At 38.0% G+C, this 16,836-nt stretch overlaps 1 protein-coding gene across 1 annotated transcript in view; it reads left to right on the top strand.

The window, feature by feature from the left end:
* LOC143040220 (uncharacterized) overlaps positions 1–16,194 on the top strand; it is a 44,157-nt gene extending 27,963 nt beyond the window's left edge. Inside the window, exons 2-4 of the mRNA XM_076210916.1 lie at positions 12,445–12,545; positions 14,845–14,989; positions 15,367–16,194. Coding sequence (XP_076067031.1) covers positions 12,445–12,545; positions 14,845–14,989; positions 15,367–15,399 — 279 coding nt within the window. The 3' untranslated portion in view covers positions 15,400–16,194. The remainder of the gene's footprint in view (positions 1–12,444; positions 12,546–14,844; positions 14,990–15,366) is intronic.
* Positions 16,195–16,836: the final 642 nt, after the last annotated feature.

The following is a 16,836-nucleotide window of genomic DNA, read 5'->3' as shown; positions in this document are numbered from 1 at the left end:
TCTCTTTTTCTGCATGAGGGGACGGAGAGGGGGGGTCGCCAATTTAATGAAGTGGCCTTGCTGTGGATATGCTGTGCCTTGTGACACTGCTTCTGACCCATGGTAGTGGGCAAGATGCAGGGATGACGCATCATCCAGGAGGTGCCAAGATAAGAGGGAGGGTGGAGGGGAGTGGAGTGTGATAAGGATGGAATGGGTGGGAGTAGTTTTTATGCCTTTGTTTTTTGGCTACCTCCCTTATAAGGGGGAAAAATCCTTTGGTATATGTAAATAGAAAGTGAAACAGGGAGTATAACTACTCAATAAAGGATTCTCAAGGAAATCTGTTTACAAAGCCAGAAGAGATTGACAAGAGATGGGAAGAATATTTCAGCAGCTTGTCGAATATAGAAGAGGACGGTGTAAGGACAGATGAAGAACAGTCAAATGGTGACTGGGGTAATGAGGAGGAGGGCATTAATGAATCAGAAGTAAAGAAAGCCCTGGCTAAAATAAAGAATAATAAAGCATCCAGTATTGACAACATTCCTGGAGAAATATTCAAATATGGTGGAGGCTAGCTCTAAGTCTTCTGTCAAACTTGCTCAGTAAGGCCTGGGACACAGGTGAAGTCCCAAATGATTGGTCCACTGCACTAATATGCCCAGTATTCAAGAAAGGAGACCAAGCCAAGTGCTCAAATTACAGATGTTTATCTCTACTCTCACATACAGGGAAAACATATAAATGAGTGTTAGAGGCTCGTCTGTGTGATAGAGTAGAACACATACTGGCAGAGGCTCAGCATGGGTTCAGACCAATCAGAGAAACTTCCCAAAAAGTCATGGGAGTTTGATAAAGACAAATATGTAATACTCTTAGATCTAGAGAAAGCATTTGATTGTGTACCAAGGGATAAGCTGTGGTCAGTACTCCTAAGTGCAAAATACCAAATACCCCCAAGACTGAGAAGAGCTATTAAGAGCCTTTACAATTCCAATAATACAGCAGTCAAGCTTGTTAGTGAGACCATACAGTGGTTCAGTATATCATTTGGAGTGTGCCAGGGTAGTGTGCTATCACCAATGCTCTTTATCATATTAATGGATGAAGTGATAAAGGAAGTTCAATTCAGAAGAGGAGAAAGGGATCCTATAGAATCAATGGAATTTGCCTATGCAGATTATGTACTCAGCATTGAATAATCTTCACACGCTGCAAGTGAATCCTTAAATCTATGAAACGCGATACTCACAAAGTACAGACTAAAACTAAATCTTGGTAAAACTGAAAAAATGGTAGTAAGCAGGAGAGAAGAAATATTAAACATGGAGATCCATGGAGTACCAATTCAGCTGAAAGAATCCATAAAATATTTAGGAGTCATCTGGGATGGCAAAGCAAAATATGAAAGTGCAGTAGAAGCTAGAATTGCTGCCTATAGCCAAAACCTAGGGTTAGTATACCCATTGATGAAAGATCGAAATGTCCCTACCACAGTTAAAATAGTGATATACAAGAGTATTCTTAGACCCATATTGACATGGATGTGGGTCTTGGACTCTGACAACAAAAACTAGCAACAAAGTCCAAGCAGCAGAAATGATGGCATTGAGACTCATCAAGGAGGTTACGAGGTTTGACCACATACACAATGACGCAATTAGGCAAGAGTTGGAGGTAGAGAGCATAGACTTAGAGCTTGTAGAACATGCGCAACTAAGATGGTTTGGGCATGTTGAATTGGATAAGGAGAGGACCCCAAAGAAATGGCTTTATTGGCCACCAACTGGCAAGCAACCTGTTGAATGACCCAGAAAAAGATGGATAATGGGCTATGCTGACAGGGTACAACGCTTGAACAAGTACGTCAAAAACGGATCTTTGATGACAGAGGAAGTTGGCAGTCTCTCATAGTAACAGGTGGTGATGCCTAACAGGAGTCTAGTAAAGAGCTCATCAACAAATAAAGGAGAGTGCCGAAGATGCAGTCATTAAGGTAATTAAAGAAAAAAATCTAGTAAGAGATACAGTGGACAAAAAAAAAGTGTATAGTTGTATATGGTCTAAAGGAAAAACATAACCTGAATTGGTCCCTGAGAGATAAAGAGAAAGAATTGTCAAGAAAAGTTCTAAAAGTAGTACAAAATGAACAAGAAATATAAAAGAAAATGGAGTAAGTGCACAGAATGGGTAAATATGCAGAAGGAAAAAGTCAACCCCTAAAGATCAAATTAAGGTCACAAAAGGCAGTGGAAGAAATTTTTAGCAAAAACAGGAAAATTAGCAAGTGAACACTACAAAGTATATGGATAAAAAGAGACATGAATGATGAGGAAAGAGCAAGAGATAAAACATTAAGAAGTAAAACTAAGGAAAAAGTGAGAAAAGAACAGAGACAGAAAATGCAGTTCTATTGGAGAGTGTTAGACATGAGACTAAAAAATTGTATATTCAAGAAAAAGAAAAGAAAGGTTCAGAGAACGAGATGGAGAGAGTAGAAAATTAAAACTAGCTTATACCAATGTAAACGCATTGATCTCAAACTAAATGATTACCTGTCAGAAGGAAAACCAGACATAATGGGAATTGTGGAGACAAAATTAAGGGGCTCACTATTACCTCTGGTTTAGAAATAGAGAGGAGAAACAGGGTGGAGGAGTAATTTTTTTTTTTTTTTCTCTCTTTTTCTCTCCAGCTACCGTATAAGAAAAACTTAAATGTGAAAATGTGACAAAAGTTACATATGGAGAGAATAGGGTGGAGATGATCACAATAAAAGTTGAAGATAATGACATGAAAAGTAGAAAGTTTTCAGTGATTTATGTGCCCCCAAAAATGGGGTCTTGGAGAGAGAGATTATCCCAAAATGTTAGATGATAAGAGGCTTTCATTAAACAAGATTCTGAATGAAGGAAATGTACTTAGGGCAGGTTTTATCTGCAAAGAAATCTGTTGGGAAGAGATGACAGTGAAAGGTGGTGAGGATTAATGGAGAAATGTATTACTCAACATAACTATAGTACATACAATGACACAATGGGTAGAAGAAAACACTAGATTTAGAAATAATGAAGAGCCATTGTGACTTGGTTTATTATTTACATCAGAACCTGAAATTGTGGATAAAATTGAATACAAGACACCAATTGGGAAGACTAACTACACATTACTTGAGTTAGAACTAAAGTAGGAAATGTATATAGAGAATTGAAAAATACAGAAAAGTGAGACCGATGTTTAGTAAAATGGACCTTGAGAAACTTAGGGAATTTTTTCTTAAACAAGCTTGGGAAAATTCTACAATGAAGAGAGACAAGTGGAAGAAAAATGGATAATTCTGATGAAAATCTATAAAGGAGTGGATAAATATGTCCCAAAGCAAAAATAGGGAAAAGGTGTATATCAAGTACTGGTTTAACAGAAGGTGCAGCAAAGCGAAAGATAGAAGAGAAAACATGGAAAAGATGGAGAAAAGACAAAAAAACCAGAAAGTGGCAAATATATGTTAATTAAAAGAATGAATATGTAAAAATATGCAGGGAAGAAAAAAAAAACTATGAAAAAGACAAAATAAAAAATGTAAGGATCAGCCAAAGCTATTCTATAGATATGTGAACAGTAAACTAGAAAATAAGCAGGAAATAGTGAAACGATGCTAGAGGAATATGGAATACACAGAAGATACAGAAATGGCTGAAGTCATGAGGCAAACACTACAAGTTGGTTTTCACAAGAGAAAATGTACAACATTGGGATGAAGTGAAAGAAGTGACACCCCCCCCCCCCCCCCAATGAGGGAAATAATAGTAACACAGAACATAAGAATAAAGGAGACTGCAAGAGACCATAAGGCCTACACTAGGCAGCTCCGTATCCATCACCACCTGTCATCCCCATCCATAAAGTTGTCTAATCGTTTTTTAAAACAACTTAAAGTTTCAGCGCTTACTACATGGTTACTAAGTTTTTATTCCATTCATCGACCACCCTATTAGTAAACCAATTCTTGCCTATTTCCTTCTTAAATCTAAATTTTTCCAGTTTGTACCCATTACCGCAAGTCCTGCCCTGTTGTTTTATTATGATGACCTTGTTTGCTTCACCCTTGTTATAACCTTTGATCCACTTGAACACTTCTATTAGATCACCCTACGTCTTTCCGGAGAGTGTAAGTTTAGGTGCCTAAGCCTCTCTTCGTAAGGCAAATTTCCGAGTCCATGTGTCAATTTGGTCATTCTTCTCTGTACTGATTCTAGTGAATTGATGTCCATTTTGTAGGACGGAGACCAAAACTGTACTGCATAGTCAAGGATGGGTGTAACTATCGCTAGATAGAGTTTAATAATAATGGACCTAATAATGAACCTTGATGTCATGGCCCAGATGGAATTGCAAACTGGATATTAAAAAAATGTAAAGAAGAACTAATAGACAAAATATATAGCATAATAAGTTGCTCACTAAGAAGGAAAAATAACAGAAGACTGGAAAAATGCTGATATTGTACCAATTAATAAAGGATGAAATAAGGAAAACCCAACAAATTACAGGCTGATTTCCCTTACAAGCATAATAGTCAAAATCTATGAAGAAGTTAAAAAAGTAGATGGATAAAACATCTGGAGGAAAACAATGTACTAAATCCAAGACAATACATATTTAGTGTAGATCATGTGCCACAGATTTGATCTGTTTTTACGCAAGACTATTAGATAATACAGGAAAGAGATGGATCGGCTGATTGTGCTTTCCTAGCCCTATAAAAAGCTTTTGACAAAGTCCCTCACAAAAAGTTATTAAGAAAATAGGAAATCATAGGAGGGATGCAAGGTAAACTACTAAAATGGATGGACAACTATTTGCATAGAAGAAAAATGAGAGTAGTGCTCAGAGATAAGAGTTCTACAGTCGCCGCAAAAAAAATCTATACACTAAGGACTTTTGGACAATAAAACTCAAAAGTACAACTAACATGTGCTTTATTTCCACTTAAGAGTTACATTTAGTATTTTGTCATGTTCCCCTTGTTCTTGAGTACCATCTGGATCCTTCTGGGCATTGAAGAGGCGATTTTGGTGAAGTAAGCGCTGTCCATAGTGACCCAGATCTTCTTCAGCACCTCCTTCAGGTCTGGAATACTGGTGGGTCGCGATTTCTCCAGTTCATTTTTCATCAGATTCCAGGCATTTTCTATTGGGTTCAAGTCTGGGGAATTGCCTGGCCACTCCATAACACTGACATTGTTGTCATTAAGGAACTTTATCACTTCCTTAGACCTATGGGCAGGGGCACCATCATGCATGAAATGATCACACTCATGGATGTCCCAAAATTCGAGCATGTGATCCCTCAAAACATTGATATAATTGCTCCCTTTCATGGTCACATTCTTGGGGAGGAAATATAGTCCACCCCTGCCCTTGTTACCATCACACTGTTTGGGTGTTTCACTGTTGTAACTGTGTACTGCGGGTCGAATCTGGACATCACTGGGGCGACGAACGATCTTGGAGCTGCCCCTGATCAACCTGAAGGTACTTTCATCACTGAACATCACCTTCTGCCACTGCTCTGATGTCCAGTCCTTGTATTTCTTACAGAAATCAATCCGTTTCTTCATGGCTTCTGTGAGCAGGGGCTTCTTGGCGGCACGTCGAGCTGGCATTTTGAGGTCCTTCTGCAGCCGATGTTGGATCGTTCTTACAGCAACATTTTTAAGGAGAGCAGGATGTTTTTGCTTCAGACTAACAGCTGTTATACATGGATCTGACATCACTTCTCGTTTTAGGACCTTGTCAGTGCGAGTAGATGTCTTCTTTGGGGCTCCAGAGCCTGGCTTTCTTGGTGGTACCGTACCAGGAGGGTGTGTGGCGGCTGTTTTCTTCAGGCTGTAAATGACCATTCTTGTCACCTGCAGGTCTGTGGCAACACGTATCACAGACATTCCCTGCTCTAACAGAGCTAGGGCACAGGCCTTTTCTTGCATTGAAAGCTTGGAACGACCCATTTTGATCACCAGAAGGAGAGTTAGAGGGCACCAAAGTCAGTGAACAAAAGGGCACTAAAGAGCAGCATGCATAGACTCCTCTCTCATCTAGCACTGGCAGCGCACTGAAGCGTGATGTGTTGGTGAACAGTGTAAAAAGGCTCACTCTACACACCCATGTCATCAGTAACTCCGCCCACTTTTTATTATGGCGGGAAATCAAGTGAAATCTATTCATAAAATCCCGTGTATAGATTTTGTTGGCGGAAAAAATGTATAGATTTTTTTTTGCGGCGACTGTACTTAGGAAGAAGTTATTACCGTATTTTCTGGCTTAAAATGCGCATCGGGTTATAATGCGCACCCATGCACTTCGTCATCTCAGTACACAGATACCGCGCACCGACGTATAACGCGCATGCCCGATCGCATTTGTCTATAACGCAGTTTTACCTCGGTATTTATATCATGTGAATGAGGTTACATGGAGAAGTATTTTTCACTGGCTAGAGCCACCGCTGGGAAATCTGTTGATTTGTCACTAAATTAAGTGTCAGTTTAGGCATCAATCGGGACACAACTAAGAAAAAGTCGGAACTACATGTACCGGTATATGACTCATGTTGTGCGTTGGTCCCTTATTACTTTGTAGCTTAAATAGTTCGTTGGAAATATGATCTAAAAAAGTTTATTGAAAGTAAAATATACAGAAAAATTTTGGGATTTTTACAGAAAATGTTCATTTTATATCTTAAGGAAATAATTCGTCTTTACCATTTTTTTTATTTAATACTGAAACAAACTACAGACTCTCGTTTTAGCTTTGAACCTGCAATGACAGTGGTGAAATAGGACCGTCTCTCATCGAGGTGACGTTTAGTTAATATAACTCCCGAAAGAGGGTGTTGTAGTCAGGTGTTTGACATGAGTTTATGAACAGCCGCAACGGAATTTGTACCATACCTAAAGTGAAGCAACAAAGCCAACATAAAAATTCAAACTAGGATGCTGTGAACATGGGCAAATATCATGAATATTGATCATGTTTCATGGTGTTTAGGCCTATTTAAACATGAAAAATAAGATTCGATAGATACCTACCTATACCAAATATTTATATACGGTAGCCCATGCTGGTGTATTTTTTCATGTCACCATGGCTGTTCTTCTTGTTCTCACGGAACGTCACGGAGAAATGTGCCTCCCGACTTTGTGACGGCCAACATCATCACGTTGTTGTGAAAAAAAATTACTCAGCCGCAGAATTTTTATCGTAGGCCGTAGATAATACGCACCACCGGATAACGCGCACCCCCCATTTTTAGGCCCTTCCAACGGAAAAAAGTCGCGCACTATACGCCGGAAAATACGGTAGTGGAGTCCCACAAGGATCAGTAGTGACTCCAATGATGTTTGCTATTTATGTGAATGACATGGACGAGGGTGTAGAATGTTACATGAGCTTCTTTCCAGATGGTGCAAAACTGTTAAAGAAAGTACTGAAACGGATTGTGACTCACTGCAGAGATCTGAACAGGGTTTGGGAATGGAGTCAGAAGTAGGAAGTGGACTTCAACATTAAGAAATGCAGCTTAATGGAATTTGGAAAAAGTAAAAAAAAGGATATCAGGACAATATAGAATTGCAAAGGAAGTAAAGAAAGTGGGATCTGAAAAAAACCTGGGAGTAATCATCACAAAGGATTTGTCCCCTGACAAAGAGAGAAACAAAATTGTCAGTGAAACCTAACTTGCTAAGATCAATAAAAGTGGCCTTTACTTACTTGGATGAAGAAATGGCAATGAAAATACTAGTCCCACTGATAAGGCCAAAATTGGAGTATGCAACAGCACTATGGTCACCCAGTACCAAAAAAAGATACAAGAAAAATTTGAGATAATCCAGAGAGCAACTACGAAGATGGTCCCAACACTATTAAAACTGTCATATGAAAACAGATTGTCAAAACTAGAATTACATACTCTGAAACAAAGGAGAGAAAAAGGTGACTTGTTGACCATCTACAGAATTATGAGAGGTATAGAAGTCCTTGATAGAGAACTTACTAAATTGGGATAAGAGAAACACAAGAGGACATGGAAGGAAACTCAAAAAGGACAGTTATAGAAGAGACCTGAAAAAGAACAGCTTTCCCCACAGAGTGATGGATGTATGGAACATACTAGACAAAACAATAGTATGTGCAAAAACAGTACATGGATTTAAGAGCAAATTAGCCATGGTGAGATACAGAGACAGAATACCACGAGCATAGCTTCGCTTCACATAAGATACAACTAGGTAAATACACTAATACAACAGAGACAAGAGCCCAAAGCTTCTTCTCAGAAAGATCTGTGAGAGTTTCTGAAGACCATTGCTTGCCAGTGTGGGTTTTCATCTTAATAAAACTTAAGGTATCATTTGAATAGTATTATCAATATCATCAATAAAACATAAAAGTGAGCCAGCTCCTATTACTTTGAAAAACATGCTGTGAGTTAGTGATAAGGTTGTATTAAGTTAAGAGCCTGACAGTTTCTTGGCAAACAATACTTACCTGCACTTTGGCCACTACACTCCTCAAGGACACATGTCCATAATTCAGAGGTTCAATATTGCTTTTATGATTGATTGATTGATAGCTCTTTTTGGCACTCTTGGAGTATGCAGGTCTTCTCCAGCAACACAGTGGTAATTCGTGTTTATCATCTCACCTCACCGGGGTGCCCTATCCACTTGGATGTTGGCCACCATGAAGCTCCATTCCTGTCTGCACATGTTTCTTCTTAACAAGATGACATTTGTTATTTCTTCTCCTACAGATGTCCTCAGCCTTTCTACATATTTTCTGTGTGGTCTTCCTCTTGCCCTCTTTCCTTCTATTTTTCCTGTTAGGCACATGTTCTAATTGTTGTTTTTTCATGATGTGTCCTACAAAGTGTAACTGTCTTTTCCTGATAGTTTCTATTATTTCCCTATGTGTTCCTATTTGCTGCAGTATGTCTTTGTTTTAAATTCTGTCCATTAAATTTTTCAGCATCCTTCTCCAAATCCACATTTCTACTGCTTTTATCCTGTCCTGCATTTGTTTACTAATTGTCCAAGTTTCACATCCATATAATAATACTTACCAAGTGTAACAATTATAGAGCTGCCAAATTAATGTATTTCATCACTGAAAGGTTGAATCTAACCTGACTTAACCAAATTAATCTGAATTTGATGCAGCATGATACAAATGAATTCAGCTAGTGTAAGAGTTATTTTGATTTATAGTTTTCCATTAATGTTAATGAAATGAATCCTACTACTGGTAAAAAAAAACTTATTAAAAATTCATGTGTATTTTCAAAAGCAAATTACATTAAAATTCACTTTCACTGCCCAGCTCTGTGACAGGATCACCAAATTATTTCTGGAGAGGACCTGTAAACATGAGTGCCCTCCTCTTTTGTTATACTGTCTGGGTACATCAAGATCAATTTTGGTTGATTGCAGTTTCAACTATAGAGAGCAGTATTAGAGTGTGAGTACTTGATCTGTCAATCATTCCATTACCAGAGGAAGACACATGATCCTTAGGCAGCTTGCCACAACCATTTGTTTACCCCATAAATCACTCAAGGAGGAGATTTTGTGTTGTTGTCTGGACATGATGAGAGTATGGTAATGCAGAATGATATACTCGGTGTCTTTTGTGTGGTGGCTGCACGTGGAATAGTTTGAGTCAGTTGCCAGGCCAATTCTATGTTGGAACAGTTTTAATGTGTAGTGGGGATCAGAATGCAGTGTGGTTTTTACTTATCATGGAACTGATATCTCAGTTGGGTTGATGCCTGGGGAAACTTTGGGAAGTATAGACTTTAGAGGTCCATTGTGGAGTGCTTGCTTTATGATCTGAGCATATGTTTTTGTAAGAACATGTAAGATGCTGGGAGCAGAGAATTTGGGCAAAAATGTTTGAAGGATACAAGCACAAACTGACCCCTTCCTTTATTTTCCTCCCTGTTTGACCCACATACAAGATGTTTTCATGTTTAAATAAGCTCTGGACAGAGCTTCATCATCAAGGCATTTGGGACAAGTATATGTTAGTGAACTGGAATGTTTGTAATATGTTCATAAACTAATGGCTCTCATATCCAAACCAACATTATCCAAACATGATTTATGTGTATTGTACAAAACTTATATTCTATCAGAATAAAAAATAAATAAATAAATGAATAATAATGTTAGAATGGTGGAGGGGAGACTGGGGGCAGTTGGGAAATAATTATGTATTGCATATCCAAATACTTCCCAAATCCAAACACCCTATGATCCAATCAGTTCATACTTGGAAAGAATTGTTGTATATTCAGATTTCTTATGCAAAATGCGTACAGTTTGCCAAAACTGTTAATTTTCTTAGGCATGCTCCATGAACTGGGACAGTTTTAGTGACAAATTTTTACAATGCTAGCTCTCATAATGTGTAACCCTCATGTAGAATGAGACATATACCACACTGTCCTGAAGTACATTCAAAGTTGTTGTTGTTGTTGTTGTCGTTCCCTAGACTGTCTGTCCGAGCAGTCCCGTCTCCCCAAGGAATGCCACAGCCGAAACTGGGTTTTCCCACAAATCCTTTATAGAGTGTATGTTGTGTTGTTTGCGTACATGATTGTGTATACAGGTAGTCGTCGACTTACGACCTATGCGATTTACGACTGATTGACTTTACGACCACGAGATAGTGCAATAATATTTAACATTTAATAGAGTAATAGAATTGCAATGTTATGCCTGGCAGTGCTGTACAATTACTTTGCATGCCACGAGACGCAAGTACGACAATTTTGGCAGGCTACCGGCAGCGTCAGCATTTCAGCCAGCTAAATATTCTTTCATTTTGTTTGTTTGAAGTAAAATGTTTCCTAATTTTGCATTGCATTTTGTATTTTTATATATTTTGCAATTAATAAAATGTGACGGTAAAACTTTTTTTTATGACTAGGCTAGTTTGTTGTCTATAACAATATGTTCGGTACAGTACGTAAACGAAAAGAATGTGTTTTGAAATAAAATTTTACCTTACATTTTGTATTTTTATATGTTTTGCAATTAATAAAATGTAACAGTAAAACTTTTTTATGCTTAGTCTGTTGTCGATAACAATATGTTCGGTACAGCATTTTGTATTTTTATGTTTTGCGATTAATAAAATGTAACAGTAAATTTTGTTTATGCTCTGTTGTTGATATTTTCGGTAAAGTACGTAAACGAAAAGAATGTGTTTTGAAATAGAAATTTTCCTAATTGTGCCTTGCAATGATTTTAATTTAACAAACAAAAAAGTATTTGTAGGTCAAAGATGACAGGACTTTATTCAGTATGCGTAGGCCTAGGCTGCGTTTCCTAACGAAAATTATAAAAAGTTAATGAATATTAAAGAACGTAGCTCAAAGGTAATACGATTTTATTCAGTATGCATACGTTTCCTAAAGAAAGTCTGGTGGTAAAATAATAAAAATGTTGAAAAATACAGTAATATCAAAGGTCAAAGATGATAGGTTTTTATTCAGTATGCTTAGGCCTAAGCCACGTTTCCCAAAGAAAATCAGATATAATTATAAAAAGGTTAAAAATACTATACAACATAGTTCAAAGATGCTAAGATTATTTCGGTATGTTAAATATGATATACAAAACATATATACAGTAACAAAAATAATATATAAAGGGTAATATATACTGTATATATATAAAATCCGACTTGCGTCCAGATCGACTTACGACCTGTCTGTCGGAACCGAACTCGGTCGTAAGTCGACGACTACCTGTAATGCAGTCTTCCATTATGTGTTATATGGTATGGGGTGAAGTGTTACATCCTGGGCAGCTGTTCACAATGCAGTCATCCAGCCTCTTCTGATAGCTTAGAAGTGCTGGGTGGTGGCCCCCTACAGACCTCAAAGTCCTCAAAGTCAAGGACCACCTCGACATGAGAGGCACACAAACACTTGCCGCAGCCACCACAAACACATCACACCCGCTACACTACATAGCAGAACACCCACACACACCAAGAAACATTAAAACAACACCCAAAGACCTGTATCACACACAGATACTCTCTTCACTTCCTCCACAACCACCATTCAAAGTTGTTAGAGATAATGGCCCAGGTCCAGAGACCGAGTGTCAACCTCTCAGGGGCTTCACCTCCAAATGAAAGTTAGGAAGATGATGGGTGTTGAGAATAGGCATCAGGGAGATGATTGATGTCTCACAGGACCAATTCATGAAGGTATCTGTTTATGGTCCCTGAATTATGAATACTATGTTTTTTGTTTGTTTGTTTGTTTGTTTTTCATGAAGATTTGTATGAACAGTAAGGTAGTATAACTTTGCAAGCTTGACATTATAAACTATACTTTTAATATTACATTTAGCCAGTTATTTATTACTGATATTTGATATCTTCATAGGTGCTCGGCAATTACTGTGAATGGAATATCTGTGGAAGTGAACAATATTGTTGTGGAGATAATCAGTGCTGTGATTATGTATATAGTCTATGGTACTTTTGGTAAGTATCACTAAATAGTTGATATTTTAGACATCCATCAAAAAGAAATTTGAAGCTTTCCACATTTCACCTGCATATACACTTGCACACATCAGTTAAAGTCACACCACCTTTATAACTACAAACACATCCACACAAATCCAACTCATAGGTATCCTCAAGCACAAGAATGTTTGGAGATCTTCCATGTTTAAAGGCTGATATTTTGTTCCCAGATCAAGAGTTCCTTACTTGGAGTCTTAAACCCCAAAACAAAAAGAAGAGAGAAAAAAATGGATAAAAAGACAAAGTGCAACTTCTGAAAAGAAAGCAAAGCAGCTGCAGAATTAAAGTTATAACACATGTATTTTCTGGATCATTTCAGTGGCATGTTTTTATAGTTTATTTAATAGAAATATCTAAAGTTATGCCTTGCCTTTTTATAGAAGACTACAGAGTGGGGGATCCTTAGTCCTCTCACTCTGTCTTATTTAGTGTCAGTAGTGTTCCACATTTATCTGTGTCATTCTCCAAATGACTATCACAATCTGGCCTCAATTACTTTAGAAGGATTATTTGAAAATACATAATTTCAGGACTTACTTTCATATCTAATTGGGGCAGATACAACCCATTGTCTTGCAACCATACCAAGACTCAATTTTGCGCTTTCCACTCAACACAATATTCTAGAGCTCCCCCTTTTTCATTGTTTCCTTCCATCAGGTCAAAATCTGTATGTCTCACCCACAGTCTTGATGTTTTTGTCAGGTAATAGATCTTGACATCTTGTCTTATGGAAACCAGGCTTGCAGGTACACATTGTTGGTCCCTGCATGAAAAGAAAACTGCTCATAAACAAATTATACTATACTTAAAACCTAGCTCAAAATATGCAGCAGTGGTTTAAATAAGGATATATTGTTATAGAAAATATATATAATCTAAAAGGGGTGTTGCAAAAGGGTTACCAAGTCAGCAAGGATTGGTACATGAGGAAAGGTAGGAGAAATTTGTTGCTGACAATGTTAGAAGAGGGGTAGTTTTTGTGGGTCCTTTGATGTAGGTGTGTGCTTTCACTCAGCCACCCTATAAAGGTAATTGTAGCTTTTATATATTTTTAATTATTAGACATGAAAGACTGTAAAGATGCGAGTAGGAAGAACAAAATGACACAATTAGGTAATAATGCAGACTAAACATTGTTAAAGGCAAAGAGAAGAATGTTAGAAAACATAGCTTCTCAAACACAATAATAATAATTATTGCCTCAATTTTCACTCAATGGAAAACTCACAGCTCCACAACAGCTGGCAACTGTCCTTGGGCCCTCTCACATATCTCACTTTGAAGAAAATTTGGACTGTTTTTTGTATTGTATTGGTGTGAGACTATTGTAATGTCACCAGCTGGAAAGAGTAAGAGGGGAGCAGTCACTAGTTGTCAACTCTCATGTGTAAAAAGGTGTAAGAAATAGATTTTAAGTTTATAGACTGATCCTATGCCCAGTCCAGAAATTTAGTGTCAGCCCCATAGGGCTGCACTTTTTAAGAGACATGAGGGGGGGGGGTGACAGGTTTTGAAAATGGGCAGCCCTACTAGCCATCATGCAAGGCCAACATCTGCAAGTATCCATCATTGGTCCCTTCCTAAACATGACCAAGTGTCCAACCTTGCACCCAGTCCATAAAGGTTTTCAGGAAGAAATATGATTACAGTGAGACCTCTCATTAACGGACGTTAATTCGCTGTGTTTTTGGTGTTTTGGAGTGGTTTTTGGGTGATTGCATAGTGATTGCACGCACTAAACAACAGCACCAAAAACACTGAAAACACAGCTAATTAACGTTCGTTAATGAGGGGTCTCACTGTACAGGGAAACAGAGTAACCATAAAAAAAGGAACAATAATGATAATAATTGTTGACTCAAGTTTCACTGACAGGAAACCTGCAGTATCACAATGGTACAGGCCCTCCATGGATCTCTCTAGGAAGAAATTTTGTACTGATCAGTCTAGCTTAATTATTTCAATATATGTGTACCAATATCCTTAACTGCAGTTTGAAAGTTTAGATATTAAAATGATTAGGCTTTATGTATATAATTATCTATAGGAAATAATATTCATGGTTCTGTCAAACACTTTATTACAGGGTTGGTGTTGTATTTGTCATCATACTAGTATCAGCTTGTGGAGGGCTCTTCTGATACATCCTTAACTGCTGTTTGGAAGTATAGATATTAAAATGATTAGGCTTTATGTATATAATTATTTATAGGAAATAATATTCATGGTTCTGTCAAACACTTTATTACAGGGTTGGTATTGTATTTGTCATCATACTAGTATCAGCTTGTGGAGGACTCTTCCGATACTATTACAGACGATGGAATAACAACAAAAAAAGGCCGTCATACTCATCATTAACTTATAATATATTGAGTGAAGAAATACTTTTACAGGTACTTGATTAATAACAATTTTTTTCCCTTTTTAACTCTCATGTACATAAACAAGGATTATTGAGATAGGGTGTGGGATAGGTGTAAATCCTTAAATTATCCTAAATTATTTGATTCTTGGAATAGGTATGAATCTTTGTAGTGTAATATTTTGTATATTTCTTCCCAAAATTATAATTTATGGCTTCCCATTCAGAATATTCCAGATATATATGTATGTGTATATATATTTATTTATTTATTTATTTTTATTTGTTTATTTATTCATTTATTTATTATTATTTTTTTTTTTTTTTTTTTACATGATCTTGACAAAGAATGAATTTGTATTTTTTTATTAAAGTATTTTTTGACAGCATACACATTTCATTTTGCAGAATGGTGAAGAATCAAAGAAACAAGGTCTTTAAGCACACGATCAGCGCCTCATTTGATACACTTCTACAGGCTGGAACTCTCATCGTTTAGGATTTTATATGAATTGAAGTTTGAATTATTTTGAGTTGAAACTAAAAGTCTTCATAATAAAAAAAGACTGGTTTTAACAATTAAGATACGAGTATAATTGAGGAGCTGCGTGCTGTAGGGGCTCAAGCGCCAGTTCCCGCGATTTCAGGTTTTTGCATGTTCTGGGTGCTTCATCTCTTCTAGATCATGGGGCAATAGACTGGGATAGGATTCTCTACCTTATTCCCACTGTATCGAGGGGTTAAGAGTTGCATACTGAAACCTGTTTTTTTAGCAGAGGACTTTGTCGGTAGCGGTGCATAGGGGCTCAAGTGCTCGGCCAATGAGTGGTCCATATTCAGGCACACCCACTCGCCCGGCCAATCACGTTCTCCGAGGTACTAGTCACGCTGTCACGCTCCCGCCAAGCCACACGTGCTTTCGCGAGTGTTGTGTTATTTTCCACTCTTACCATGGATTTATCGTCTGATAACAGCTCCAGTGCATCAGAACATGAAGAAGAGGCTTCCACTAAGTCACGCAAACGGGCAACGGTGTCCTGATAAGTGGATAAAGAACCAAAATAAGGCGAAATGTAACGGGTGAGGCGTACACCAGCCACACCACCAAAAAGAAAGTTGGGGAAAGGAGGGTTGGGAGTACCTGCTCTTGCCCTGCTAAGTGTTTCACCAAGATAGGGGATGACAACGTGGAAGCAATCTTCAAAGCTTACTGGGATCTAGCAAACCACGATGCCCAGAGTAGTTGAGACACCTGTGAAGCATCCTAGGAAGAAGCAGGATGGGTCTACCGAGTCCAAGAGACAGTGCACACGCAACTATTTCGTGTTAGTGAGTGGGATGGTTGTGACTGTTTGTAAGACAGCCTTTCTCAACATTCACGGCATCAGTGATAAACATGTAAGGAACGTTTCAGTGAAGACCAAAGCCTCGCCTACAGGAACTCCTACAGCAGACAAACGGGGAAGTACAGTAAAGTGGAACCAAGTTGCTGATGTAAGAAAAGACCTGGTGCGTAACTTTATTAAGGCCTTACCACTGTGTTCTTCGCATTACAGTCGTACAAAGGCCCCCAACCAGAAGTATCTCCCCTTCCCCCTGGCAGTACTCTCATCTCGCTGTACAAGGCCTACAAGGACGACCTCGAGGAGAAGCAGTTAATTAATTCTGTGGTACATGAACACATGTTTCGTGATATTTTCAACAGTGAGTTTAACATTGGCACTACTCCACCCCAAGCAGACACCTGTAATTTTTGTGATGAGTACGCAATCAAGTTCAAGGTACTGATGGACGAGAAAAACTTCACGGAGAAGGAAATACTCAAGGCTCAGAAGACCGTCCATGACGCCCACGCTAAGGTTGCCCAGAGACTTCTCA

The sequence above is a fragment of the Oratosquilla oratoria genome, chromosome 28 (genome assembly GCF_046742065.1).
Source record: "Oratosquilla oratoria isolate Oo_2021 chromosome 28, ASM4674206v1, whole genome shotgun sequence".
Taxonomy (NCBI): domain Eukaryota; kingdom Metazoa; phylum Arthropoda; class Malacostraca; order Stomatopoda; family Squillidae; genus Oratosquilla; species Oratosquilla oratoria.
This window is presented reverse-complemented; position numbering and strand designations above follow the sequence as displayed.